We start from the raw sequence: 27,994 nt of genomic DNA, 5'->3' as shown, positions 1-27,994 counted from the left end.
GTCAGATGACTGGCACTGAGGTGTCTGGTGGAGTGGAGCCCCTCAGGTTCACTCTTATGGAGTCATTTAAATGTTCGTCTGTCAGTCTTGTTCTGAACTTTGATTTCATGACATTCACGTCAGACTCACAGAGATATGGAGACCCAAATAAAGCAGACATTTTCAGAGCTGTTTGGTGAAGATTCTTTATAGTCATCTGGCACTACTAAGCTCCAGAAATGCTGAGAACGCTGTTGAGACTTTAACTACACATTATTTTGAAGGTTTACTAATATATAATATATAAAATACGATGTCTGTCTGTCTGTCTGCTTTAAACGAGAGAACTACTTAATGGATTTAGATCGTGTTTTTTTTCTCTAATTTGCTTGAACAATCTGGTTGATTTTGTGACTTCTCTCATTTCGCTATGTATCATTATTCGCTTGTGGTACTGGTTTATTAGCACAAATCCGAGATCCACACAATGGGCCGTGGGGTGGGGTGTTTTGTCTGTCCTCACTCACTCGCCAGCTTTGGGGCATGTTCCTTAACTCCGTTTAACTAGCGAACAAGAGAACAATTGAATTCAACTTTGCTTGATATTTAAAATAAAGTGTTACTTAGGTCTTGATGAGTTTGAGTCTGGTGTCACACACGTGTGTTTAGGAGACAACTAAAGGGCTTAACTACATGTAATCCCACGCCAGACCAGGGGGTGGCAAAGTGCACTAATTCTCCCTCTCGCTCTCTTACGGACCATTCTAGGGAAATCCTGCCCGGCTCTGGGGCAGCCAACAATGTCACTTCCGGTTCCGGTCCTGATGACATCACTTCCCCTACTGGCCTTTAAAGCTGCCATCTTGTGTATACGAAGTCAGTTCTGTTTTGGACTCAGTTGTGTGAATATGTCTCTTCTATTGAACCAGTTTTGCAGCCAGGAAAATTTAAAAGTTGGTGGCTGCCCCAAACCTTCTCAACATCTTATGGTTGTTTTTGTGATACCGGATGTTCTCTTAAGTGTGTGCCACATTGAAAAGATAGATTACATTTCAGATTGTGGATCGTGATTTTGTGTTAAAAGGTTCGAGATGTGATTTTTTGCAGAGATCGCCCAACCCTAATTTGACCAATCAAGTTTTCAAATTTATGTAGGATTCATTAACCCTTTGGTGAGCTACAGTACTTGGAAAGGGGTTGTGAGCTAACAGTAGCTTGCGAGCGACGTGTTGGAGACCCCTGGTCTAGACAGATAGATACTTTATTAATCCCAAGGAGAAATGCCCATACTCCAGCAGCAGCATACTGATAAAGACAATATTAAATTAAAGAGTGATAACAATGCAGGTATACAGACATACAATAACTTTGATAATGTTAACGTTTACCCCCCCAGGTGGAATTGAAGCGTCGCATAGTGTGGGGGAGGAATGATCTCCTCAGTGTGTCAGTGGAGCAGGATGGTGATACCAGTCTGTCGTTGAAACTGCTCTTCTGTCTGGAGATGATCCTGTTCAGTGGATGCAGTGGATTCTCCAGGATTGACAGGAGTCTGCTCAGCGCCCGTCGCTCTTCCATGGATGTCAAGCTGTCCAGCTCTGTGCCTACAATGAAGCCTGCCTTCCTCACCAGTTTGTCCAGACGTGAGGCGTCCCTCTTCTTTATGCTGCCTCCCCAGCACACCACCGCGTAGAAGAGGGCGCTCGCCACAACCTAGATTCTTTGCTTTTATTCCCACATCCCAAAAAGATGTCAGTTAGGTTGACTTCTTTGTAAGTGTGCCCTTCAGTGGACTGGCATCCTGTCCAGGGTTAGATCTTCTGTTCCAGGACAAGCCCAATTGCCATGTGATCATATTTTAGAAGGCTGTAAGTGCCTCATTAATATCTATTATGTGGCAGAATTTGCACACTCCTTCCCAAATTTGCATCTCCAGTAGGCAGGATGTCTTCATCATGGGGCACCTCAACAGACATCTTAGGTGACACTGATCTCCCATCTAAACTCCTAGACACTTCTTTTGAATGGTGTGGTATTTGAACTTGTTAGTTTAAATTGATTATGAGCTTGGTTTGTTAAAAAATGTGATGTTTCAGAGCACTAAATGACATAAAGATTGATGATGGGACAGGCAGTTTCTAATGGCACCACAGGGGTGTCAAACTCCGGTCCTGGAGGGCCGCAGTGGGTGCAGGCTTTCATTCTAACCATCTCCTTAATTAGTGATCATTTTTTGCTGCTAATTTAACTTCTTTTGTCTTTGGTTTAATGGACGTGACTCGGACCCCTTGTTTCTTTGTCCTTAATTAGCAGCCAAACCATAATGAGACACAAAACAAGCAACCACATGACCAGCTCCCCTGTGCCCATCGCACAATAGCTGAAAATAAAGAAGGGTGAAGGTCTTAGTAAAACAGACGATCAACAGTTTTGGAAATGTCTGCTGTGGCAGAACGAGAGCAGCAACAAGCCATGGAATTAAATGACGGGTTCAATTAACAAGAATCAGCATCTCATTAAGAAACTGGTTGGAGTTTGAATCCCCAGTTTAATTGATAATCTGTTGGCTCGTTTCACGTCTAATTTCTGTTTGACTGTCATTTAATGAAGTAAAGAATCAATTCAGGGGACTGAATCCTTAAAACAGGGCTAAAGAAAAGAAGTTAATTAGCAGTGAAAACTGGTCACTTATTATGAAAAAGGTTAGAATGAAAACCTGCAGCCACTGTGGCCCTCCAGGCCTGGAGTTTGACACCTGTGATTTAGGGTCTAATGTCGCGGGCCAACTGAAGGTGAAGGAATGTCCTCTGCAGAGGACTGGCACCCTGTCAAAAAGTTGTTTTCTCTCTTGCATCCAGTGCTGCTGGGACAACCTGCAAGCCCCCAGTCTGAGTAATGGAATTAAGTGGATTGAGTAACTGAATATGTGGACCAATGAACTTCTGTCTAATGTAAATTTTTAAGCTGCCCCTGAACTGAATGGTTTGTGCTAACCACGCCTTCACTATTTAACCAATCAGAATGTGGCCAAAGAGCTACCCGCCCTGTAAAACACCCTGCCTGCCATCAGCTCAGTGCTTTGCTATGCCAGCACTGCATAGACTGGCCAGCATGAGTCTGGGGTCAACATGAAGAAGTTCCTCCATTATCTGGGACTAAAGGACAATGAGCTGCACGCTGCAGCCAGTGTGGGCGACCTTGACAGGCTTGAGCAGCTCCTGAACAGAAAGGGGAAGAAGGCCAATGTGAACAAGGCCGACAAGGAGAACAGGTAAACATAACGGCTTGTCCGTCTTCCTCCTTATACCTACTGAAGGTGGCTCTTTGTGGGCTTATTTCATCATCACTGCTGTTTGACTTGTTTGTGTGATCTGAAGCAGTCAAGGCCTTGGAAATAAGGCCTTCTTCTTGCTTTACACTTTGGACAAACTAGTAAATTGAATGCTCCACTTGTTTCTCTGCCATTTTGAATTGCTGCCCTCCAGAGTTGCCAAGTGGTATTGATTACTGATGACTGCGATGTCATGTCTTGCTATTTTCTAATCTGTTTAACTCAGGGCAAGGATGTCGTGGGCTGGAGCCCATCTAAGATAGTTTAGGGCACAAGGTAGGAAAAACCCAGGACCAGCTGCCAGTCCATTGCAGTGTAAAAACACAAACACACACCAAAGTCACACACGGGTCAGTTTAGCGTCTCCAGTTCCCCTGCTTGTCTTTAGATATTGGCAGGAAACATGCCAACGCCACACAGGGAGGACCACGGGCATGGACCTTGGTCTACTTACTGCGAGGAAACCGCGCTGCCACTGTACCACAATGCTGCCTCTGACTGCTGTGTATTATCTGCAATTAATAATATTGTAACTATTTGGCATTGCAAAATGTTCATTAACTAAGAACTGTTCACCCACATCTGCAGTGGTCCCTGCTGGTTATATTTCAGTGTAAAGGTCATTGTACCTAGTCACCTTAGGCAAAAAAATGTAACCATTTCATTTTTAAATTTAAAACATCAATGCATCCATCCACTTGGATTCTAGAACCATTAAGTGAATAAAAAAAGAGCTCTTTTGGGATATATGGTGCATTCTTTCATAAATGTTTCTGTACATGTTCGTATTTTGAATCCATTGAGATGGGTTGGCAGCCTGTCAAATGTTGTTCCTTCCATGTACCCGATAATTGTGTTGATAAGCTCCAGCTGCCCAATGACTATACCATGGATAAGCCGGTTATAATCCTTAATGGATGGATGGGTGGAATCCACTTTGCCTGTTACCCAGTTAATGGGGTGCTAACCCTGTGTGTCCCAAGGCTGAAACCAACCCCTGGATGAGATTCCAGTCCCTTGAAAGGCACAGTCAACAATACACACACCCACTAAAACTGGATAAATGAATGAAATCTCCAGTACTTGAAACAACAATGAGATACAGTGGGATGTGTAATCAGTACGGCCTTTGTCTTCTCAATTTTCAAGGAGAATTTTCCAGCGTAAGGCATACAGTGACCAGAGAATGAGAAGGGAATGTGCTCATCCTTACTAGAGAACACCCCTTTCTTTCTGGCATCTTAGTGGACTTCTGTCTCTTTATGATTTATGAAGGCATCATATACAGTGTCTTTCATATTAGACCATCATAAGTTCTGTATTTTAATACATTCTTGTTTATCGTGGCACCAGAGAATGCTGTTTTTTTGTTTTGTTTTGAATTTCACACATCACAACTGTCCTGTAGTGCCATTTATTTCTATTTATTAAATAGTGGCTTTAATACAGGGGTCTTCAACACGTTGCTCGTGAGCTATCGGTAGCGCACAACCCCTTTCCAAGTAGCTCGCCAAAGGACAATGAATCCTGCATACATTTGAAAACTTGACTAGTTAAATTAGGGGTGGGCGATCTTTCCAAAAAATCATATCACGATCCACAATCTGAATTGCAATCTCTCTTTTCAATGTGGCATACACTTAAGAAAATATCCAGACTTAAACTCATCAAGACCTAAGTAACACTTTATTTTAAATACCAAACAAAGTTGACTTCAACTGTTCTCTCATTCACTAGCTAAACGGAGTTAAGGCACATGACCCAAAGCTGGCAAGTGAGTGATGAAGGCCCCACTCCCCTTCCCCTCGGCTAGTTGTGTGTTTCTTGGGTTCGTGCTAATAAATCAATACCGCACGCGAACTCTGATACATAGCGAAATGAGAGCCGTCGCAAAATCAACTGGAATGTTCAAGCAAAATATAGAAAAAAGCCGATCTAAATCCGTCAAGTAGTTCTCTCATGAAAAGCGAACAGACAGACATTGGATTTTATAGTTTATATATTAGTAAACCTTCAGGGCGGCACGGTAGCGCTGCTGCCTCGCAGTTAGGAGACCCGGGTTCACATCCCGGGTCCTCCCTGCGTGGAGTTTGCATGTTCTCCCCGTATCTGTGTGGCTTTCCTCCGGGCACTCCGGTTTCCTCCCACAGTCCAAAGACATACAGGTTAGGTGGATTGGCGATTCTACATTGGCCCTAGTGTGTGGGTGTGTGTGTGTGTGTCCTGCGGTGGGCTGGCGCCCTGTCCGGGATTGGTTCCCTGCCTTGTACCCTGTGTTGGCTGGGATTGGCTCCAGCAGATCCCCGTGACCTTGTGTTCGGATTCAGCGGGTTGGACAATGGATGGATGGAGTAAACCTTCAAAATAATGTGCAGTTCAAGTCTCAACAGCCTTTCTGGAGCTTAGTAGAGCCAGATAACTCTAAGAATCTTCACCAAGCAGCTCTGAAAATGTCTGCTTTGTTTGAGTCTCCATACCTCTGCAAGTCTGACATGAATGTCATTAAATCAAAGTTCAGAACAAGATGACAGACGAATATTTAAATGACTCCATAAGAGTGCACCTGAGGGGCTCCACTCCACCAGACACCTCAGTGCCAGTCATCTGACTAACTAAAAAACAGATCACACATGCGACTGGACCTGTGAATAAAGTGACATGTGACACAATGACAAATGAATAAGTCATATCTGTGGATTTGGAATTGCATTGTTTTGTTCTGACAGCATTCATGTTTTAATTCAGTTGTGTGAGATAAACTAGAAAATGCATACAGACATACAAAATGCACTTGCAGGTGAACTCAATATTTTTGTCATGTTTTAATACAAAATATGTTATTTGAATAAACATGTGAATTTCCCCTTGGGGATTAATAAAGTATCTATTTATGAGAAAACATGAGTAGCTCTTGGCCATTTTCATTTTGTAAAAGTAGCTCTCAGGGGAAAAAAGGTTGGAGACCCCTGATTTAATATATAACTTTTAGTGCCTGTTATACTGTATCTATCAGGTATATAGTGCCTTTGATATCTGTCTCTAATTCATTGTTGTTCATCATAGTGTATTAAAGTGAATTGTACTGGCCTCCCTACAATCCAGTTAATGTGACAGTAACATAGATTCCTGGCCTTGGGGACTTGTGCTGCAAAAATCTCAACCTCCTTCTTCTCCACTAATCTGGTCTCACTTACACCCCTGAAGTCTTTATGCTGATGTTTTTGCAGTTCTCATCAGCAAGGATAAGAATGGCAATCCTGCACAAATATTGATAAGTGGAACACTAAGATAAGTCTGGTCCCGTTCCAGCTGGTCAGTGGTCCCCAGAGCAGCCCTAGTTTTAATTGCATTGTTGTGGCCTCCCCCATTATATTGACTACACAGAGCATCTAGTTTATTAGGTACACCCCCACTTTCATTCCAACATGTCCTTGCTGTCCACACAGAGTTGACAGTTGTAAGAGACTTCTGTTTTGAATACCAGAACTATGAAGAGTGCTGTTCAGTTTATGACGCTTTCGTGAATAGGTGAAAGTCTGCACTTATTCTTATTGACTTACTAGAGGGCTGCTTGCTTTGCTCGCCAACCCCCGTGCGGGCCCTACGCGCGAAGTCATTTCCTGGATTTGCCGCTTGCAACGAATCGTGCTGATCTTTTGGATGAACACAAATATCAACTCTGTCCTTGATATCTCCGTCTTTCAAAATTATTAACAGTGACAATTCGTCACATGTTGGTTCATTATCTATGCGAGTGTGATCTTTTTGATTCATACAGAAATCCAAGAAAACTACTTTGTCCGTGTTTTTCAGATAAATTTTGTGTAAAATGTGATACTTTTGGATGTATGGATTTGTTTCCATTATTGGCTCTAGAATTTGTAATACGTCTGATCGTTTAACTCTTTCGATTCTATGTTGCATCGCTTCTCCGTAATCATAAATATAAACCTGACCAAATTGTGGTTTCTTTGAAATTAAACTTTTAGCTTTAATTGTTGTGGGATCACAGATTCTCATAGCGTATGGTCCTGAATCGTGTAAATCTTTGTTTTGAGGACTGATTGATGCAAACACGAACAGATAATTCTAGGTTCAGATATTTTGCCTGTAGTGTTTGTGGATTTCACTTTCACCTAACAACAAATCTTTTATTTCTTACTGATACGCCTCTTCATTGGGAAGAAACACTTATTTTCCTTGATGGCAACACAAATTAGACAATCTACAAGCCTCTGACATAAACTTTAAAGGCGAAAAATATCTACAGGTGTCATATCACCTATGTCCATATATTCGATCTCTTTTTGCTGTTCCGTAATTTCACCAAGTAATAATTTCCATTTGTTTGCTCTAATGCAATCTTTACTACCAGCCAACCCGCGGCGTAGCATACGCCGCATAATTATGTATTGATGGGTGAACACTTCCTGAACGACACAGTTGTCCAAACATTAGTGAAAACAAAATCGAGGCCGGTGCATTCTTTAACTGCCTTGTAGCGCAGTGGTAGTGTTGCTGCTTTGCAGTAAGGAGACTGTGGAAGATTTTGGGTTCGCTTCCCAGTTCCTCCCGGTGTGGACAGCGCTTTGAATACTGAAAACACTGGTATATCAATGTAATGAAGTATTATTATTCTTATGCGTCCAGCGCTCTCTCTCTCGCGCACGCACCTGTATGTGTGTGTGTGTGTGTCGCTCACTCTCTCTCGCTCACTGCACGTGTTCCTGCAGGCATAACAGTAAATGAATGAAAAGATGGAACTCTGGAGAGAGCAACATACAACTGTCCGTGACTGAACACTGGTTTTGGCAGATACATGCATATCTTTTTGAAAGTTTGGCCCTGTGCATTATTAATTGTCATCGCAAAGACAAATCTAACAGGAAATTGTTTGTCGCGGATAATTTGCCTTTTACTTTAACACGAAGACAAACTGTTTTACATGCTGCATACCAACCGCATAATCACGCCGCTTTTTTATGTTTTTTAAGTAGAGGGAAAAAAATTAACATTTGCAAAATTCGTAATGCTGCTTTCAGTAAGTACAATGCACACGCATTTAATTTGTCGGCCACTTTTTGCCAGCCGTCTTTTCAGGTTTGGGCTGCTTTTGCAGTGTTACCGCTTGTGCATATTAAATCTTGAAATCCTTCGAGTAACTAATTAACTAACTAACACCCACCCAGCTTGTGTGAAAAAAATGCACCCGTTATTTCATCATTTTGTTGCAGCCTATCAAAGACTTGCTGCCACAAACTCCTCACCTGAGTCGCTGTCGTCTGTGCACCTCTGGGCCATGTTGTCCTTTCATTGTTCTTTGCAGTTCCGGCTGCTTTTCTATATATAATCCTCCAAGTCACCCGACTATGGTAGTGGGGGGGAGGGGTGGGTGTGTACACAGGGCAGGGACGTGTTCAGAGGGAGCGTATGACCCGCACTCACTGGGTATTCCTCGTTCGTGGGGAACAATTGCAAGCCCCGGTGCCCATTACGAATGGGGTTCAACGGCTTACCCACGCCTGTCGGCGCCGGGTAGACACACGTTGATCCATTCAGTGTAGCGCGCATTCAGTACCGGACATCACATACCTGTTAATGCTCAATCTCACGTGGATGAAAGCCACTTGTCCCTCTAAGAAGTTGGACGCCTACCGCTTGGCAATCGCGTAACTATTAAGCAGGAGGGAGTCTCATTCGTTTTCAGAATTAACCAGACTAATCGCTCCACCAACTAAGTACGGCCATGCAACGCCACGCACAGAATCGAGAAAGAGCTATCAATCTTTCAATCCCCTCCGTGTCCGGGCAGGGTGAGGTTTCCCGTGTTGAATCAAATTAAGCAAGATTTGTGTGTGGCGAGTTGTTGAGTTCGAGCACATGAGCAGGCACTGTGAATGTCTTGAGAGCGTGGGTGGACGCATGCCGGGGAATAATGAGTATCTATATATCTTCTTAGATATAGACAGCGTCTGATAGTTGTGATGGTTTTACACTCCAGTACATTGCGGTGAACGCTGGTAACAGTCAGGTGGGCAGGCGTATTAGAATTGGTGGGTGTGTCTCTCAAGCTGTTCGAGTTCTTGGGCGGTGCTCTGTCGTTTGTATCCCACAGTCGGATAACTTGGTGGATTATATATGGAAATGCAGCTGAAACCGAAAAGAATAATGAAAAGTCAACGTGGCTCAGTGGTGCATGTGTACTGTAGCAGAGACGAAAGTGAGTTGTTCCATCCGGGCACATGAGCAGGCACCGTGAATGCCTTGAGAGCGTGGGTAGACGCGTGCTCGAGTTGGTGGGCTGGGCTTTGTGAGTTGACTGCTTTCAAAGCGCTGCGTGCTTTCATGGGTGTCTTGCTTGCTCTGGCGGCGGCTTAGTGAATTATATATATCAATACACAGCCTCTTCTTAGATGGTCCTGCCGCGTCCACCCTTGTTCTCGAAGCATACACACCGCCTGGTCATGGGCGGGTAAATGTCTTCCGTGTTCCTGCAGGACCATCTAAGAAGACGCATGTTTGTCGCAGATGCGAATTGCTGTATGTAGCGTGTAAAACAGTTTGCGATGGTGCACGCGGTCGTGCGTCATAACCGAAAAGTCAACGTGGCTCAGATGTCCATGTGTACTCTAGCACAGACGAACATAAATGACAGCGTTTTTTCCGAGGCGTCATGTCCGAGTTGGTGGCCGTGGCTCTGCGAGTTGTCGTCGTATCCAATGGTCTTAGAGCTGGTGAGCGTGGCTCCTTCCTGCATGCGCCATGGGTGTCTTACTTGTCGGCGGCTTAGTGAATCCACGCCCCTTCCTGCGTGCTTTCATGGGTGTCTGGTTGCTCTGGCGGCGGCTTAGTGAATTATATATATAGATCCTTTTTTTTGAGACTTTTCGATTTTACTACTTTCATAAATCTCTAACCTGCTCTGCATGTGTATCGCTCCAATGTTTTTGAACCTCTTTATGACATTCTACTTTGTCTTCTTCTGTCTTTTATTTCCAGCCACGGGCATGGTTAAATCTCTTGGCACAAAGTCTCGTCTCGTGGGACTTGAAATTATCTCTCTAAAAAAAGTCTCATCTCGTCCCTCGATTTTTTAATATAATAGAGAGATTTAGGGAGTGCTTTTATCCGAGGAGACTTGGAACATGTGAGATACAATTGGTTCCATTTCTTTTGTTCTTTCAGTTGGACTACAGGCAGGTGAAGTGACTTACTCAGGGTCACACAGTGATGTCAGTAGTAGGATTTGAACCCACACCCTCAGGGTTTGAAGATGAAAGCCTTAACCACTCTGCTGCCCTCCCTGTTTGTGGTTCAGATGTGTTTTTACTTTCTCATATACAAAGTATTTGAAAAGTATGGTAATCATCCACAGATTCAATGTTGAGATTTTGATGAATCTTGATGTTTTAGATCTCCCTGACTTTCTCGTATATGAAGTGTAGGGGGAAGTATTGGAATCCTCCAAAAACGACATTTTGATGAATCTCTTCGTTTTAGGTTTTAATAAAATGTTTGGAATTATATCTGTGTGTGTAAACATGATAACTTGAGTTTGCTTTCACTTAGGTCAACCAAATTTTGCATACATGTAATTAGGCACAAAATGTAGATTTCTATCAACTTTTGGGTTATTTCCGTTAAACGGAAGTGATACTTTACCTTTTATTACTTTACCTTTTATTCATACAGCTGCAGAGTCCAATTTATTTAACTTGAGTTTTATAATAATTGTTAAATATGTTATTAATTTGATTTGATATTGAAGGTTCTTTGATGTACATAACATAAAAATACAATCCTTGCCGTTTACTCCTCAAATATCCATCCCCATATCTGAGTATACGAGAGAGTCGAGGGGAGAGCACTCCCGATTTTTAAACAAATAACCCAAACATGCTTGCTTCAGTTTATTCATAACATGCAGGTGATAATCAGTGAGTGTGCACAAGTATATACAGACAAGGGACAGCAGTGAACAGCACAAGACATAAATCTGCATTAAAAAAAAAAAAAAAACTTGTGAATTCTATTTACATAATTCTTATCTGAACAATTGAAACAGGAAACGTTATTCCATTGTTTGCTCAGGACAAGCTTTCATAGTGCCTTCAGAACGTATTCAGACCCTTTCACTTTTTTCCATATTTTGGTTTTTTTTTTTTTTTGGATCCTTTTGCTGAAATCAATTAAACTCATTTTTCCCTCATCAAACAAAAGTTTGTACCCAAGAATGACCAATCGAAAATAAGATTTTAGGAATTTTCTGCAAATTTACTAAAAGTAAAAAAAAAAAAAATAAACCTGAGAATATCACATTGCCACATGTATGCGCTTTGCCTTGGGTCAGGTGCATCCTGTTGTATTGATCATCACTGAGATATTTCTGCACTTGATTTGGGGTACACCTTTGGTCACCTTGATTGGGCTTGATGAGGAAAGACACAGCAGTGTCTATATAGAAGGTCTCACAGCTGACCAACAAAAATAGACCATGAGGTCAAAGGAATTGCCTGCAGAGCTCAGAGACAGGACTGTGTTGAGGAACAGATCTTGAAGACCAAAAATTAATCCTGTAACACTGGAGAATCTAAAGATTACAGGGGCCGCCATAATTATTAAATGGAAGATGTTTGGAGTCACGATGACTCTTCCATAATGAGCCATCATGGGAGAAGGGTTTTGGTAAGGCCGTACTCTGGCCATACACTGGAGAAAATGTATGGTGGTGAGAGAAAGTTCCAGGGAAACAACCATTAATGCAACACTCCACCAATCTGGGATTTATGAGAACTATGGTACACAGCTAAATGAGAGATGTCGCAAAATCAACCGGAATGTCCAAGCAAATTATAGAAGAAAACTCGATCTAAATCCGTTAAGTAGTTCTCCCATGAAAAGCAGACAGACATTGGATTTTATATCTCTCTATATATAAAAGAAAATCCTTGAATGGAAAAGCAAGGCTACGATACGTGATCTTCTCAGAAGACATTTTAAAGACCCGCAAGACCTAAGACGCCCTATTTACAATCTATCAAATCCATATTACTAACCGAGAATGCTAAACCGGATGATGGACGCAGGCACATCCGGCCATGGGCCGTAGCTGCAAAAAGACGTACTGCGCAGGCGCAAGAAAGGGCGGACGGGATACACACCAAGAGGGGGATTTAACAAGCCCCTGGAACACAAAAAAAAGAACACAAAACCACCCCACACACCCTACAAGCAACGGACGGGACACACACAAAGAGGGGGATTCAACAAGCCCCTGGAACACAAAATGAAAGAAGACGCTCGCGCAACAACAATCCTCACCCCCCCAAATCAATAAGAAGTGACACCCAAAGCCACATATCTAAAGGAAACGTCCATATTAAACATACGTCATCTCAAAACCTTCACACTAGGCAGCATAGGTGGATCTCATTAAAATAAAGCACTATTAACCGTTCAACTGGAGAAAAGGCTCCATATTAACAGTGAGTGCGATTCTCCTTATTACTTATCCATATTTCGCACGCTGAGGAACAAACAAGTCATGCATACATGGTCACGGGTACAAAACGATTCGGATCGGATAACGGGACCAAACACACGAACACGAATGAAACCAAAAAAATACACGGCAGCGCATACAATGCGCTTCGGAAAATACGTGAGAAAAAATGTCTCGGATCAAAAAACGCAAAGCTCAAGTAACCCCGTTACAGAGACGTGCCCAAATGAACAGACACAATGAACGTAGATGCATACAGTGTGCGTCTCAAAGTGCTGCATCAAAACAAGCACGATTTCAAAAGAAAGAGCTCGCGTCTCAGACATACAAAAAAGGGAGCAAAGCAACGCGCATATGACCGGCCAGAAAACAAGCAAGCAGGACTCAAAAAGCAGAAAGCTCAACTGACCGACATACAAAAACGGACAAGGCACGATACAAACAATGCACGACGTAGAGTGCAACGGACTTTGCGCAAAGCGGAGGCGAATCAATTAAAAATCAAAAATAGCGCGTCACAAATAATGGACATGCAACAACGCGGCACTCAAACACCACAAGCAAAACATGCCCGTCGCAGACATCAACACCAGATGTCTGCTAAACGCTTACGCCAGTTGGCTGACAACGCTTTCAATAATGAGTCCACTATTGAGGAAAATTCATTGGGATTAATGAATGTCATTTGCAATCATTGTCATTCACTTAACTTCACAGAAGAAACAACTGGCAATACAAATAATGAATTTACACGTTGTTGTCAAAAGGGGCAGATTAGACTGCCTCCTTTACATTCATATCCTGAATATCTACAGAAGCTTCTAACTAAGGATGTGCCTGAAAGTAAAAACTTTATGAACTGCATTAGATCCTACAATAGTTCATTTGCTTTTGCATCTACCGGAGTACATATCAGGCCACCAAAAGGCAATGGCCCATACTGCTTTCGCATATGTGGTTAACACAACGCACTATATTATGTCCAAAAAATATTAATGTTAATCACATTATTAACCAGGTCATTTCAATACTTCCTGGAGAGACACTGCTCTTTCTAAGCTCTGACAAAGTTGACTCTGATGACGACAATGAACATCTGAATTTCCCATTAGAATATTTGAACACTATTAACCCGGACGAATGACCACAACACAACCTTACCCTTAAAAACGGAACAATAATCATGCTATTAAGAAACCTTAACACTAAACAGGGTTTATGCAATGGCACACGGTTAGTCGTCAACACCATAACACACGATGTTATTCAAGCTACAGTTCTTTCAGATTCACATGCTAACAATACTGTTCTCATTCTTGGAATTGACCTTACGAGTTCTGACCTAGAATTACCTTTTACATTGAAACACCAACAGTTCCCCATTAAACCTGCATTTGCCATGACCATCAACAAATCACAAGGACAAACCATGGACAAGGTTGGCATCTACCTCTCTGAACCCGTTTTTGGACATGGACAAGTTTAATTTGCCTTCTCATGTGTTCGACGTTCATCTCACATTAAAGTTAAAATTAAAAATGATCCATGCCAAGGAAGACTCATTCAAAGACAAGACACCATCTTTACTACTAATGTTGTATACAGAGAAATATTCCAATAAAACATTACTCTATGCCAAACACTCTATTTTGTATTTATATAGGCATCATCCAAACCTGCACACTATTCTATATCTAATTCATACATCTCACTCTTTGTCATGCCCCAACGCCAGGGGTTGGCGAGCGAAGCGAGCAGGGGGCGGAGCCCCCTAGTAGGATAATAGGCAGCAAAACATTCAGTCTTGTGAAGGATTTGAGCACACACACATCCAGTGCTCTCAGCGCATATAAAGCGTATAAGGACAGTACGTTTATAAATGAAATGTCGACATCTAAGCGAAGAAGAAAACAGCGCAAGAGAGAAAAAGGAGCAAAAAAGAATAATCGAGGTGCAAATTCAGAAAATAAGGAAAGTAATTATCAGCCCGGAACAAGTGGAATTGATAAAAAAGCATGTCCAATCCAGCTCAGAATTAAAAGACAATGAGTAAAAGACAAAGTAGAACTTCATAAAGACGTTTATAAAAGGTGGCGCTAAACACATTCAGAGCAGGTTAGAGACTATGAAACCAGTGAAATTCGAAAGGCTCAAAAAAAACGTTGGTGCTATACATGTGGAGAAAGTTACTTTATTCACATAATTTTACTTATTTATTATGTTCCACTATCCTGTTATCTTTCAATCTATGACTTTTTGTTAATCTAACTGATATTCTTCAAACTTTGCACAGTTTTTTGATAAGTGGATCAGGATTCATTTCACTACATGTTGTCCTGTATAACTATGCATGTGACAAATAAAGAATCTTGAAAATTTCAAAAACGGAGTTTACCGCACATGCATTTATTGGTTACTTTGTTAATGTATATATATTTATCTGTCTGCTTATTTAAAAAGCTAAATTTACCCCAGGAGTCAAAAACGTTCTGTCTAGCCCTTGTACAAAAACCTAGACAAAAGCCGGAGTTTCACCTTGGTAACCCCATGTACTTTTAGAACTGTGAGAGGAAAATAACACGACTTTACAGACGGGAGTCCAATGCAGAACTCTACTTACTTTTTTACTTTTTAAAAAAAAATTATTCACTGCTGATGATTCCAAACAGAGAAACCTGTCCTGATCTCATTAAAAAGATTCAGCATATTAGGACTCGCAAGATTACAAAAATAGTTTTTACAAAAGTTCTGAAATAAAAGTGAAACTAATGAAATAGCAACAATTCAAAGAAAAAAAAATCTTAAGTGTGTATCCGGAAAACCAAACACGGGGGTTGGCGAGCGAAGCCCCCTAGTATTATATATTAGTAAACCTTCAAAATAATGTGCAGTTAAAGTCTCAACAGCATTTCTGGAGCTTAGTAGAGCCAGATAACTATAAAAATCTTCACCAATGGGCTCTGAAAATGTCAGCTTTGTTTGGGTCTCCATACCTCTGTGAGTCTGACATGAAATCAAAGTTCAGAACAAGACTGACAGAAGGACATTTAAATGACTCCATAAGAGTGAACCTAAGGAGCTCCACTCCACCAGACACCTCAGTGCCAGTCATCTGACTAACTAAAAAACACATCACACATGCGACTGGACCTGTGAATAAAGTGACATGTGACAAAATGACAAATGAATAAGTCACATCTGTGGATTTGGAATTGCATTGTTTTATTCTGACAGAATTCATGTTTTAATCCAATAGTGTGAGATACACAAGAAAATGCATACAGGCATACAAAATGCACTTGCAGGTGAACTAAATATTTTTTGTGATAATGCAAAATTTGAGTTGTGGACACCAACATTCTGTAAATGTTCAGGCAAAACAAGCTTATTCAGTTTGTTTGGGTTGAAATAAGCGATGAGGTAAACGTTAGAAAACAGGAGTAGCTCTCGGCCATTTTCACTTTGTAAAAGTAACTCGCAGGATGAAAAAAGGTTGGAGACCCCTGGTCTAGACTTTATAAACATGTTGATTAGTCTCCACTCTGGCTTTGTCTTTTTACCCGTATGACCATTGAATGGAGTGGCAAAAACAGGCAATACAAACAGCGTGGCCAGTCTGAATAAGCCAGACGACAGAATGAGAGTTTCTTTGTGTTAGTCCGGCTTTCTTCATGTATTTCCTAGACTAGTGGGATATCATAGTGCAAGCTGACTTCCCATGCTTCTTCATTCCAGTACCGTTTAAGCATACCTCCGTCTCCATTCCAGCCCATACTTTTATTTCTAAATGTCCGCCCCACTTCCTTAGGCTCCTAACCTCCCCGTCTCCCTTCCTCTCCAGGCTAACTGGTTACAAGTAGATCAACAGGAAGCCTTCAGTCCTCAGTCCATCTGCCAGTCAGTTAACCTAGCGTTGTGTTTACCCCTGGAACAACAAGCTAAAAACGCAGAATTGTTTTCAACAAAAAAAAGTGTTATAAAGTGTATCAGAAATATGTAAATACCAAAACATCAAATATAAACACAGGAGGACAGATGAGTCTACTTCAGCACTGGTGCAGATTTAGTACCCATCTTCTGTTCTGAACAGTCATCAGCGCACAGCCCAGTGTTACAGTTGGGACAGTAGAAGTAAGTTACTTTTCTTGCTGTTTTTTCTGTTGCTTGCATATGAGAGGGTGGACTGTCAATGCCTAAACTGTGTGACTGATGACACTCTTTGTGTTATTGTGGGCTACCAGAGTGCAAGGCTTACTGACGTCCACATTTCCCCTGACACGTACAGTACATTGACAGTTACTGCATTGTGAGCAGTGCTTAAGGTGTGACGTATTTCTTGTCCTTCCACTTGATCATAGTTACTTTGTCATGCAGCTACTTGCATCACAGTGAAGCTTTACACAGCAAAATTAACCAGGCGTATTACTGTAGTTTGGATGTACAGTGCTACATGTATTGGATTCATCCTTTAAAGACCAATTCACATTGTCTTCACTATTACTTGATTCAACTAATGGTTCAGTTTCAGTTTGTTCTAAAACTGGCTTTACAGCTAGCTGTTTACATGCCATTTTGTGTTTTGGTTGAAGGATCCACCCCACCCCACTTATACTGTAAATATTAATGAGTTAAGATAGAGTGGTAGAACACATAGAAAAATGAATGCTTCTTTTGCAGCATGATGTTATTTCAACCACAAGATGGCAGCAGAATACTATCCCAAGAGTTATCCATGCTTAACACTGAGCTTACTTGGGTTTGACCATTTTTACTTAGCATTCTGAGCCCTAGTGTCGTGTGGGATTATCACCAAGGACATTAATGGCCGTTCATCTCACCCCACCTGTAGACAGTTTTATCTTTTCAGCCAGCACTGGTGATGCTCCCGCTGTGGACATTTACTGCCATCTTGAGGTAACAGTCCAATACCCAGCAACACCTCAACCATCTTTTACAACTGAGGATGATGAGGAACTGGACATATAGATAACTAGCCAACCCGCGGCGTAGCATTCGGTGCATAATTATTTATTGATGGGTGAACACTTCCTGAAAGACACAGTTGTCCAAATGGGGTGGGTTTGAGTATCGACTGTGAGTGAATGAAAAGATGGAACTCTGGAGAGAGCAACATACAATTGTCCGTGACTGAAAACTGGTTTTGGCAGAGAGAACCTCGTAATACCCATGTGTTTTGGTATGCTTGTTGAGAAGAAATGACGTTTCTAATGATTTAGTGCAGTGTTGACACTGAAAGGAATTCATCAGGGAATGTGTTTTGAGATGGTTAGTAAGTATCTGCGTGCGTGAAAGTGTTTGTTTGTCGCAAATTTTGCATACAAATGTTTGCACATGGTTGAGGAGATCTATCTCAGCCGTGAAGTCCTTGTTACAAAATGTGCAACTGAAGGTGTGAGTGGAATGAGTTTGTAAGTTGGTTCTTGAAAGCGCGAGTTGTTTTGAAGCATTGCTGGCATTGTTCACATTGCATCATTCGTTCAGTGGAGGGTGTTTTTAAATGTGCATTGAGATATCTCTGTAGTCGGAAGGTTTTGGGGCAAATGTTGCATTGAAATTCCGGTGTGAAATGCGTTTGTAAATGTTTTTCAGGAAGACGATAGTGGGCAGGTGACATCACATCAGTGTAGCGATCACATGGGTATGTACTCTGTGTGCACATACCGACATTGTCAATAGATGGCACCAGAAGGTCATCACATGTGTATTTGAGAGGCAAGAGAACTGCTAAACTGCTAAAGAGCAGGGATATGGAGAGACGTTGGGCCAGATTATAAACTCGAGGAGAGGCATGAGGACGTTCTTGGAAGTGAATGGTGATAGTAGCTGGAAGCATTTGGGACATTGCCATAATTTCTGCCTTGCCACCATAAACTCCGGAAGTATTCATGTAGTCAGCGTATTGTTGAGCAGAGTGTATGACTATGGTTCCGTGACTAAGAACAACGAACAGCACGTCGCCGAAGTTATCCCAATGTTGGCAAACAAAGGTTACAGCCATGTTGCGAAGTTCAAGAGCAACAGTTTCGTCAATGACATTTTTCCAGAAAAAACCGACTGACAGAAAGAAACAGTTACCTGATGCAGGAATTTGTATAACATTGAAAGAAGTGTTGTGTCCATGAAATACATTTGAAGCGGTGGCCATGGTAAGCAAATGAACAGTCAACGTGGCTCACAGCTGCATGTGGACTGTAGCACAGACCAAAGCGAGTGAGGATGTGTTTGGTGAGGTGTTGGGGGCGGGCACTTGAGCAAGCAGTGCCTCGAGAGCGAGGGTGGACGTGGGAGAAGGGTTATAGTTGGCAAGCGGGGCTCTGTCGTGCGTTCTCCATGACGTGGGAGGAGGGTTAGAGTTGGTGGGCGGGGCTCTGTCGTTCGTATCCCATGGTCAGGTGATTTTGTGGATTATATATAGAAAAGCATCCGGAACCGAAAATAACAATGAAAAGTCAACGTGGCTCAGAGGTGCATGTGGACTGTAGCAGAGACGAAAGCGACTGAGGCGGTGTTTGGTGAGGTGTTGCATGCGGGCACATGAGCAGGCAGTGTGCATGCCTCAAGAGCAAGGGTGGACGTGGGAGGAGGGTTAGAGTTGGCGGGCAGGGCTCTGTCATGTGTTTCCCATGGTCTTAGAGTTAGTGGGTGGGGCTCTGTGAGTTGGCGGGCGTGGCTCTATCGTACGTATCCCATGGTCTCTGTCATGCGTACCATGGTCGGCTGCTTAGTGAATTGTTGGCGAGCGGAGCTCTGTCGTGCAAATCCCAGGGTCTCTGTCTTGCATGCCATGGTCGGCTGCTTAGTGAATTATATATATAGATGGATGAGTGAGCTGCGTTCTGAGCGTCACTAACATGCTCTCCTGTATTTTTTTTTCCTCCAGGACCCTTCTACACGTTGCCTGCGCTGGAGGACACAGTGACGTTGTTTCTTTCCTTGTGGAAAATCAGGCTGAACTTGACCCCATTGACGATGAGCACCAGACACCCTTAATTATGGTAGGTGGTGATTTATCATGACCCATCAAGGCAGATTTACTAATGGGGCTGTGAAAGTTGCACAAGAGTGAAATGGAAAGAATAGCTGCCTGCACCCAGTCAGAAAGAGTAAGAAGGCTTAATCGATCAAAGCTATTGCCAATGCACAATGCTTTACTGTTTTGTCTTGGTAGAGAAATATTTTGCTCTATACTTTCCCATTTTATATTATTATGTAGCCTTTGTCAGAATGCCTCAAATCTCCCAGACTTACCACTGTTTATAAGGTTTTATAGTATATATCATTTCCCACCTTCCCTTCAGTCTCTATAACCTCAGGCAATTAGGTATAGTAAAAGACAAGCAGGAGTTAAATTACAATTTAAACAATGTATTATTGTAATATTCATAAATAATAACAATATGCAAAGTACATTTGAATATTGGCAACCATGCAACCTGATTAAATGGTGATGTGTAGTTTCAGGCGGCACACAGACTTGTTAGTTATTTAAAAATGTCTCCAATTCATTTGTGGTCAGCTTTCAGCCACATGTCCGTTCAATATGGCTGCCGAGCTGTGCTCTCCATTGTGTTGTCCTTTCAGTTCATCAGTTTGGTAAAGATGCTTCTTCATCAGATGTTAGTAAGAGAGATAGTGTGAGGTTAAGCAAGTAAATTTATAGATGTTCTGTCCAACCCTTAGAGCCAATAGGACATCATGGTACTTAACTCTTTTAGGGTGGATGTCGACTTTTGTCGACAGGAGGGGTTGAAGGCGAATGTCGACAAAAGTCGACATCCAGGGATAGGGGGCGACAATCAGCTGTTAATGGCGACAAATCTCACTGTCACGTCACAGGCATTCCCTCTGTGCTTGGAGGAAGGCTAGACTCATTGACTCAGCAACTTAACCTTGCGTGTGCGTGAGTTGAGAAATGTAAACAAAGGCAAGATGGCACCGACATGTGAAAAGGCAGCGAAGCAAGTGCAGAAAAGAAAACACTCGGCAGACAATGTTTTGCGCATTATCGCGGAGTCGGACTCTTGATTTTTCAGAATCGGATTTTATTGGCAGTGATCAGGAGATCGAGCAAGAGAGTGAGAAGCAGGCATCAGCTGATCAGACACCAGCCGATGCCGCGCCAGCGGATCTGCTGCCAGTTGAGTGCCTTCGCGCAGCCGATGCATCTACGGCAAGGTTCGCATGGGATAAATACACAGACATTGATCCATTGAGAGCTGATCTGGCTACTGGAGTTTACAAGACGGCATGGCTTGCTGTTGGACACGACAGATCACCAGCTGCTGTACTTCAGGCTGCTCTCTCCTGATGCTGTTTTTCAGCTACTGTCAGATGAGACAAACGGGTAGGCAGAGATTTTTTTGAATCGCGGGCTGCGTTTGCATCGCATTCTCGTTTTTCAAAGTGGAAACCCACAACGAAAGACGAGATGAAGCGCGCTGTGGCATTACAAATAGAGATGGGACAGAACTGGTGATATAACTTCAGGGAGCATTGGTCCAAACGTGTTTTGTCCTCTGGTGGCTTAGGTACGTGCTGCTGCAAAGTTTTATTCACTTCTGTAATAAACAGAAGCAAATCTCATGGGGTGAGCCAGGCTATAATGCCATACATAAAGTTCATAAAGTTTCAGAAGATGAAAAGAGGTGACAATACGGTTTTCATGTAGGCAGAAAACTTGGTGGCAGTGGCATGGCACGATGACAAATGGGTGACTTGTCTCTCTACAGTACACACTAACAATATATGTGAGAAAGTGCAGCAACAGACAATTGAAAAATAGGCACCAAAGGAACACACATTGTAAGGAGTACAATGTGGCAATGACTGAAATTGGCTGCTTTGAGCGAGATCAGACTTTGCTGTGTAAAATGTATGTGATATGTATGTGAAATCATAGAGTATGCAGGCTCATACAACATGCAAGACAGTAACATTTGTCAAAAGTAAATATTTTTTGTTGATTTGATATGTTAAACAATTGCTTTGTGTTCTTTTTTAAAAAATGTTAGTTTTTGGAAAAATATTCAGCCCTGGGAGAAAAGAAACAAAAAAAAAATTAGCCCTAAAAGAGTTAAAAGCTTCTGATCCAAGCCAATTCCAAACAGCCATACTTCAGACCAATGGGGGAAAAGAACATCTTAACACCTGCCACCCCCCAAAACCATATGTTGAGGTAAAGCTTAGCAGTTAGGCAGCCTGGCTTTCTTGTGGGGGTTGAAAGACTTTACACTCACCAAACTGATTTAAGGCACTTCCTCCCCCAACTCTGTCATAAAATTCAAAGAGACCCATTCCTAAAGGGGGGTAATCATGAATGCTTCTCACTAATGTAACATTAAATTACATTGCTTTACCTAAATTACAAATAAAGACATATAAAATATTTATGAACTTGTATGCAAAATCTCACAACACTCCACCCCGATAAATCTTTTGTGCAATGTCCTTATACTATAATTAAACAGTCATAATTGTATAAAGAGTCTGTTGAATCTTACATCACAGCATTTACTATACTGGAAATTCAATCAGAGGGTGGTCTATCAAAATCATATACTGTAAAAATGTCAGTACATGTAACAGTAAAAATACTGTAAATGGTGAAAGTAAAATGCCTTTTCTGAAAAAAGGAAAAGTTACCTTATGTTCTACTAAAAATTACCTGTATATCTTAAACAATCCATTTCCTTATTTTTTTACAGCCAAGTTCTGTAAAGTCTATTTTTCTACCTTCAAAATATGCTACATACCATTTACAATTACACACTGTTAATTTTACCATGTAAAACTGTTAAATAGCAAAGGTGAACAACTGTAAAATGTAAAACGGTAAAGACCTGTTACAATATTTACATAAGGACACGCCCCTTTTTAGAGTATTGTTCCTAGTGATCCACATACCTTTTAATTTTATTGGAATCACACAACATTCCATAAAAATAGATCAATTTTTACAAAAATAGGGTCGAAAACAAATCAACCCCCACCCCTGAGAAAGAGAGCATGGCCAGCAGAGTAAAACTAAAGCTAGTAAAAATAAGTAAATAGACGAATTAATAAGTGAATACAGATAAATGGAGAAGAAAAAGAAATGGGGAGAGAATCTGCTTCCTCAGTGCTTTAAAAGTTTAATCTAAAATGTCATTGATTAGATCCTGCCAGGTTTTGAAAAAGTTCTGCACAGATCCTCTGAGAATTAGATTTTTTCCAGTTTCAAATAGTAAATAACATCAGTGACCCCACTGACTTAGAATAGGAGAGTTAGGATTCTTCTAGTTTAGCAAGATAAGTCTTTGTGCCAATAGTGTAGTAAAGGCAATCAAAATTTGTCCTTCTCCACTTTAAGCCCCTCTGTGAGCCCACCAAACACAGCTGTTAATGGGTTAGGAGGGATTGGGACACCAAGGCTGTCTGATTGGCATTTAAAGATTTTGGTCCAGAATGATAATGTTAATTTGGTGCATGCCCAAATCTTGTGACCCAGTGAGGCTGGAACTTGATTGCAGCGTTCGCAGGTTAGCTCTTGCCCTGGAAACATTTTGGACAATTTTAAACAAGAGAGATGTGCTCGATATATAATTTTGAGTTGAATAATTGTATACTTTGCACATATGGAGCTCGAGTGAATTCTCTGCATTGCTACCTTGCACTCCTTTTCTGAGATGTTGAGTGAGAGATCCTTATCCCATTGTACTCTTATATCTTTGAAAGGGAGGGACTGTAAAATTGTTTTATATATTACGGAAATGTTGGCAGAGTCCTCGAGACTGATCGATATTATAGAGGTAGGTGGGAGGTGAGGGAAATTGGGCAGGTTCTGTTTAACAAAGTTTCTAATTTAAAGGTTGTGAAAGAAATGTGTTGCTGTAAAGTTTAATTTGGAGTGTAATTGTTTGTAGGATGTGAAAACGTTGTCTATATACAGAACTCTAAGTGATTTAATCCCAACTGTTTTCCCAGACATTAAAAACTGCATATGTTTGCAAGAGTGGAAAAAGTTGGTTCTCGTGCAGAGATGCTGTACATGATCCACGTACAGTACCTTTGAACAGTTGGGGAAAAAACTTAAATTACAAAGTTAGCAGACTTACATTTCCCTGAGTGCTGAAGGTTTTTTGAGGTTATGGAAGCTGATGTACGGTGGGTTATATTTGATAAGCTGGCACACCTGTAGGGCACCATACACCACAAAAGCAAACTTTGCTTCTCCATCAGACAATGTGCTATAACTTCCTTAAACACTGAGTTCTTTTCAATGTATATAATTAAATGATACGTTTGCTATTGATTGTTGTTACTTTACTGATATTTTCTAATGGTTTATTGATTGGTATATTTATTACAGTGCATGGATTTCAGTTTATGGTTAAACATTCACTTCTGTTTGAATGTGTTGTAAAGAAAAACCAGGTGTTTACTGCAAAGTTTTACCGTAGACCTAAAAATATTATCCCCTTCATTTTTAGGGTAAAATTCTGGCAGCCACAGCTGCTAGTGCTTTACCATAAATGTAACATTATTATTTATTTATCTTTTTACAGTGTACCAGTTAATGACACACTGCTTAAGGATCCAGAAATCCTGGTTTGATTGCTGATCAGCCAATGAGGATTTTGAACATTCGACTGGCAGTTGTTTGCTGTGCACCCTGAAGTCCTGCAAGTTCAGTTCGTTTGTGGCTGAATGTGTGCAAGAGGATGTTTTGTCATCCCACCAGGGGTCAGTACCTGCCATTCACAAGATAGATAGATAGATAGATAGATACTTTATTAATCCCAATGGGAAATTCACAGATGAACTCAGAGAAATCTTTGCCATGTAATTGAGCATCTTAAAGACAAGGAGAGCTCTTGATTTGTTTTCCAAACTCAGTAATAATTCCATGTATCCCAAAACCAAGACTGCTTTATTGGTCAAAAATAGAAAAGAAGGGATGAAAAGAGGGATAACACAAAATACTCGGAGGAACAAAATTATAACTGCTGCTTCCTCTATGGGCCTACCTTATTAGTTTTTGGTCACCTGTCTATTATGTTAGGTGCCTTATCCACCAAAATGTATCAAACCACAATGATCCCTTTAGCGCCCATACATCTTAATGACTGCTGCCTTCTGTCTTCCTCATTCCATAAGAGATCTGGGCAAGAACTACTTCCTGGAGTATCTAAGAAACAACGTCTGGAGTCAGAAATCTCTTGAGGAACCCCTAGGGTCATTGTCATCAACGGTGCTTGATGAACCCAGGGCAAGTTCCCATTGAATTAGGCCAGATACATCCTCCCCCAAAAAACAGGTCTCCTGTCTACCAAATCACATATCGGGGTTCACATACTGAACTGGGGTGCTTCTTTTAAATTACCAGGTGTTCCCAGTTGCACTAATCCTATCTCTCTGTCACCAGAGGCATTCGCTTAGGGACAGACTGACCAGAAGATTCCGACTAGGAATCACTTCATGGAGCATTCCAAAATTAACATAAAAATCATGTAAACATGTTTTCACTTTGTCATTCTGTGTTATTGAGTGTAGATTGATGGCCAAAAATGTCAAATGTGTCCATTTAAATTAAAATCTACAACATAATAAAGGGTACAGAAAGTACAGGGGTCCGAATACTCTCTGAATAGCCTAACCTACGTAGGGTCTGCTTGTTCTCATTTATTAGAGACCAGTAACGACGCACTACACAATAACGTGCAGTGAATCCACTTGACTTGACATTCCTAGTTTTTTTCCTCTGTATGTTTTTATCATTCGTTTGCTCAGAGGTTGACGCGCTTGTTGCTTCTTGAGCAGCTCTTCTCTTCTCCACCCTAGTGGCCCGGTCCTTCTCTTCTTTCGTCGGCATCTTTTCGTGTTAAAACTGATCAAGTCAGTGTTTGTGTAGCAATTACTTACTACGTTTTCTTTAATTTTTCACTTAAGCTGGCACTTAAATCATTCTTGAGGCAGATTGAAGACATAAGATGTGAAGAGGGAGGGGAAATGACGGCGAAGGTGGTAGGGAATGAGAACGGCCCCCGTATGCATGCGCCACACGGCCTCCCTGCTGGCCACTGCCGAGAGTTGGTTCTACAATAAAATAAAATAAAAAGAGGAATAGCCTTGGAGGTCAATCACCCTGAAAGCGAATAGTAGACGTCACGTAGTATATGTGTGCCATATGTCAGGTCAATAGTTCAAACGGTTTGTGAGCTGCAGGTGATTCAAAATCCTGGAAAGACAAACGAACAGCCATGGTAGCGTATTAAATACCAGTAACGGTGCACTGCTATGATGATAACGTGCAGTGAATACATTTCACTTATGGTTTTTAGACTCTTTCTCTGTACGTTTAGCATTCGTTTGCTCAGAGGTTGACGCTCTTCTTTTTTCCACCCTAGCAGCCTGCTTCTTCTCTTCTTTCATTGGCATCTTTTTGCATTAAAACTGATTAAGTCAGTGTGTTGCAATTACTTAGTACGTTTTCTTTAATTGTTCACTTAAACTGACACTTAAGTCTTCAATCTGCCTCAAGAATGATTTAAGATATGAAGACGTAGGGGAAGTGACGGTGAAGGCAGTAGAGATGAGAACGGCGCCCGTACACAGGTGCCACACCGCCGCCCTGCTGGCTGCTGCTGAGAGTTGATTTTACAATAAAATAAGAGGAATAACCTTGCAGGTCAATCATCACCTCGAAAGCAGACAGTAGACTTCATGGAGTATATGTGTACTAAATGTCAGGTCAATGGGTCAAACAGTTCGCGAGCTACAGGTGATTTAAAATCCTGGACAAACAAATGGACAGCCACAGTAGCGTATTATATATAAGGATTAGAGGTCCTTATTGTAACATGCACTACGAGAGCATATTGAAATTTGTGTGCCTCACTGGGTTTGTGTAGGAAACTATTAACAGGCAATCAGGTGATGATATGTAAATAAATACAATAAATAAGATTAGCCTAATTCTCATAGTGCAATACAGAATTGCATAGTTACATAGATTGTATTAAACAGTAGTCAGTTGGGGGTGGGCTGGTGTGAAGAAGGGAGCCCAGGTGTATCATCCAGTGCAATTAGATCTAAATTAGCAGGTGAATGCAGTATGGGGCAGGTATGTTCTGGTTACCAAGAGTTAAGTGACCTTATGGACTTGGGGATGAAGCTGCCTCTGAAGCAGATAAAGCACATGGTGAGACTCTGGTATTGCTTCCCAGAAGGGAAAGCTGGGGGTGAGGATTCAGCTGTCCTTGGACATCTGGTGGAGATGATGATGATGATGTGCAACTGTGGAAGATCAGCCCCAATAATTTTAGAAACTGTACTGACACCCCTTTGGAGGATCTTTCAGTTCTGACAAATCAAGTTACCAAACTACACCGTGATGCATCTGCTCAGAAGATTATGGCTTCCACCCCAAAGTTCTTTAGCCTGCGCTGTTTGGGTTTGGGAAGTCTTTGCTGAGCCAGTTTAAGAATGCAGGTGGTTTTGACAATTCATGAAAAGAAGTTGCAGATCTGGACGCCCGGGAACCCTGAAGCACCTAACTGTTGGGACGGGGTAGCTGTTGATGTTATTTCTGAAGTCAACAATGACCTCCTTTGTTTTGTTGACCTTCAAGGAGAGATGGTCATCATTGCACCATACAGTCATGTCTTTTACCTCTTACTTCCATCCTGTAGGCAGCTTCATCATTGTTGCTAATGAGGCCAGTCATGTTGGTGTTGATCCATGAACTTGATGATGCTGTTGCCCCCTAGCTTTGCTACACAGTCATAAGTAAACAGTCTGTATATCTGTGGGCTGAGGCAGCACCATACAGGGGATGCCAATGTTGGTGAACAGTGTGGAGGAGTTCTTGTTGCCAATCATCACTTACTGGGTCTATTTTGTCAGGAAGTCAAAGATGAATCTGCTCAAATCAAGGTCTCTGAGCTTTAGAACCAAGCTGGAGGGCTCAATGGTGTTAAAGGCAGAGCTACCGTCGATGAACAGTATCTGACATAGGTGTCCCAGAGCAGTGTGCAGGGTGAGGGAGATGGCATCCTCTACAAGTCGGTTGTACAAAGTGTAGTGGGTCCAGGATAGTAGGATGATGTGGTTAAAGTGGATCATGATCCGCTTTAACCACAACACTTAATCACCACAAAAGTTATCATTATGGGCAAATCACC

General features: G+C 41.7%; 1 protein-coding gene across 1 annotated transcript in view; it reads left to right on the top strand.

Annotated features, from left to right (window-relative positions):
• Positions 1-3,044: 3,044 nt before the first annotated feature.
• LOC114647644 (ankyrin repeat domain-containing protein 7-like) overlaps positions 3,045-27,994 on the top strand; it is a 46,124-nt gene continuing 21,174 nt past the window's right edge. Inside the window, exons 1-2 of the mRNA XM_051924229.1 lie at positions 3,045-3,250; positions 19,714-19,828. Coding sequence (XP_051780189.1) covers positions 3,108-3,250; positions 19,714-19,828 — 258 coding nt within the window. The 5' untranslated portion in view covers positions 3,045-3,107. The remainder of the gene's footprint in view (positions 3,251-19,713; positions 19,829-27,994) is intronic.

This window comes from Erpetoichthys calabaricus, chromosome 3 (genome assembly GCF_900747795.2).
Source record: "Erpetoichthys calabaricus chromosome 3, fErpCal1.3, whole genome shotgun sequence".
Taxonomy (NCBI): domain Eukaryota; kingdom Metazoa; phylum Chordata; class Cladistia; order Polypteriformes; family Polypteridae; genus Erpetoichthys; species Erpetoichthys calabaricus.
This window is presented reverse-complemented; position numbering and strand designations above follow the sequence as displayed.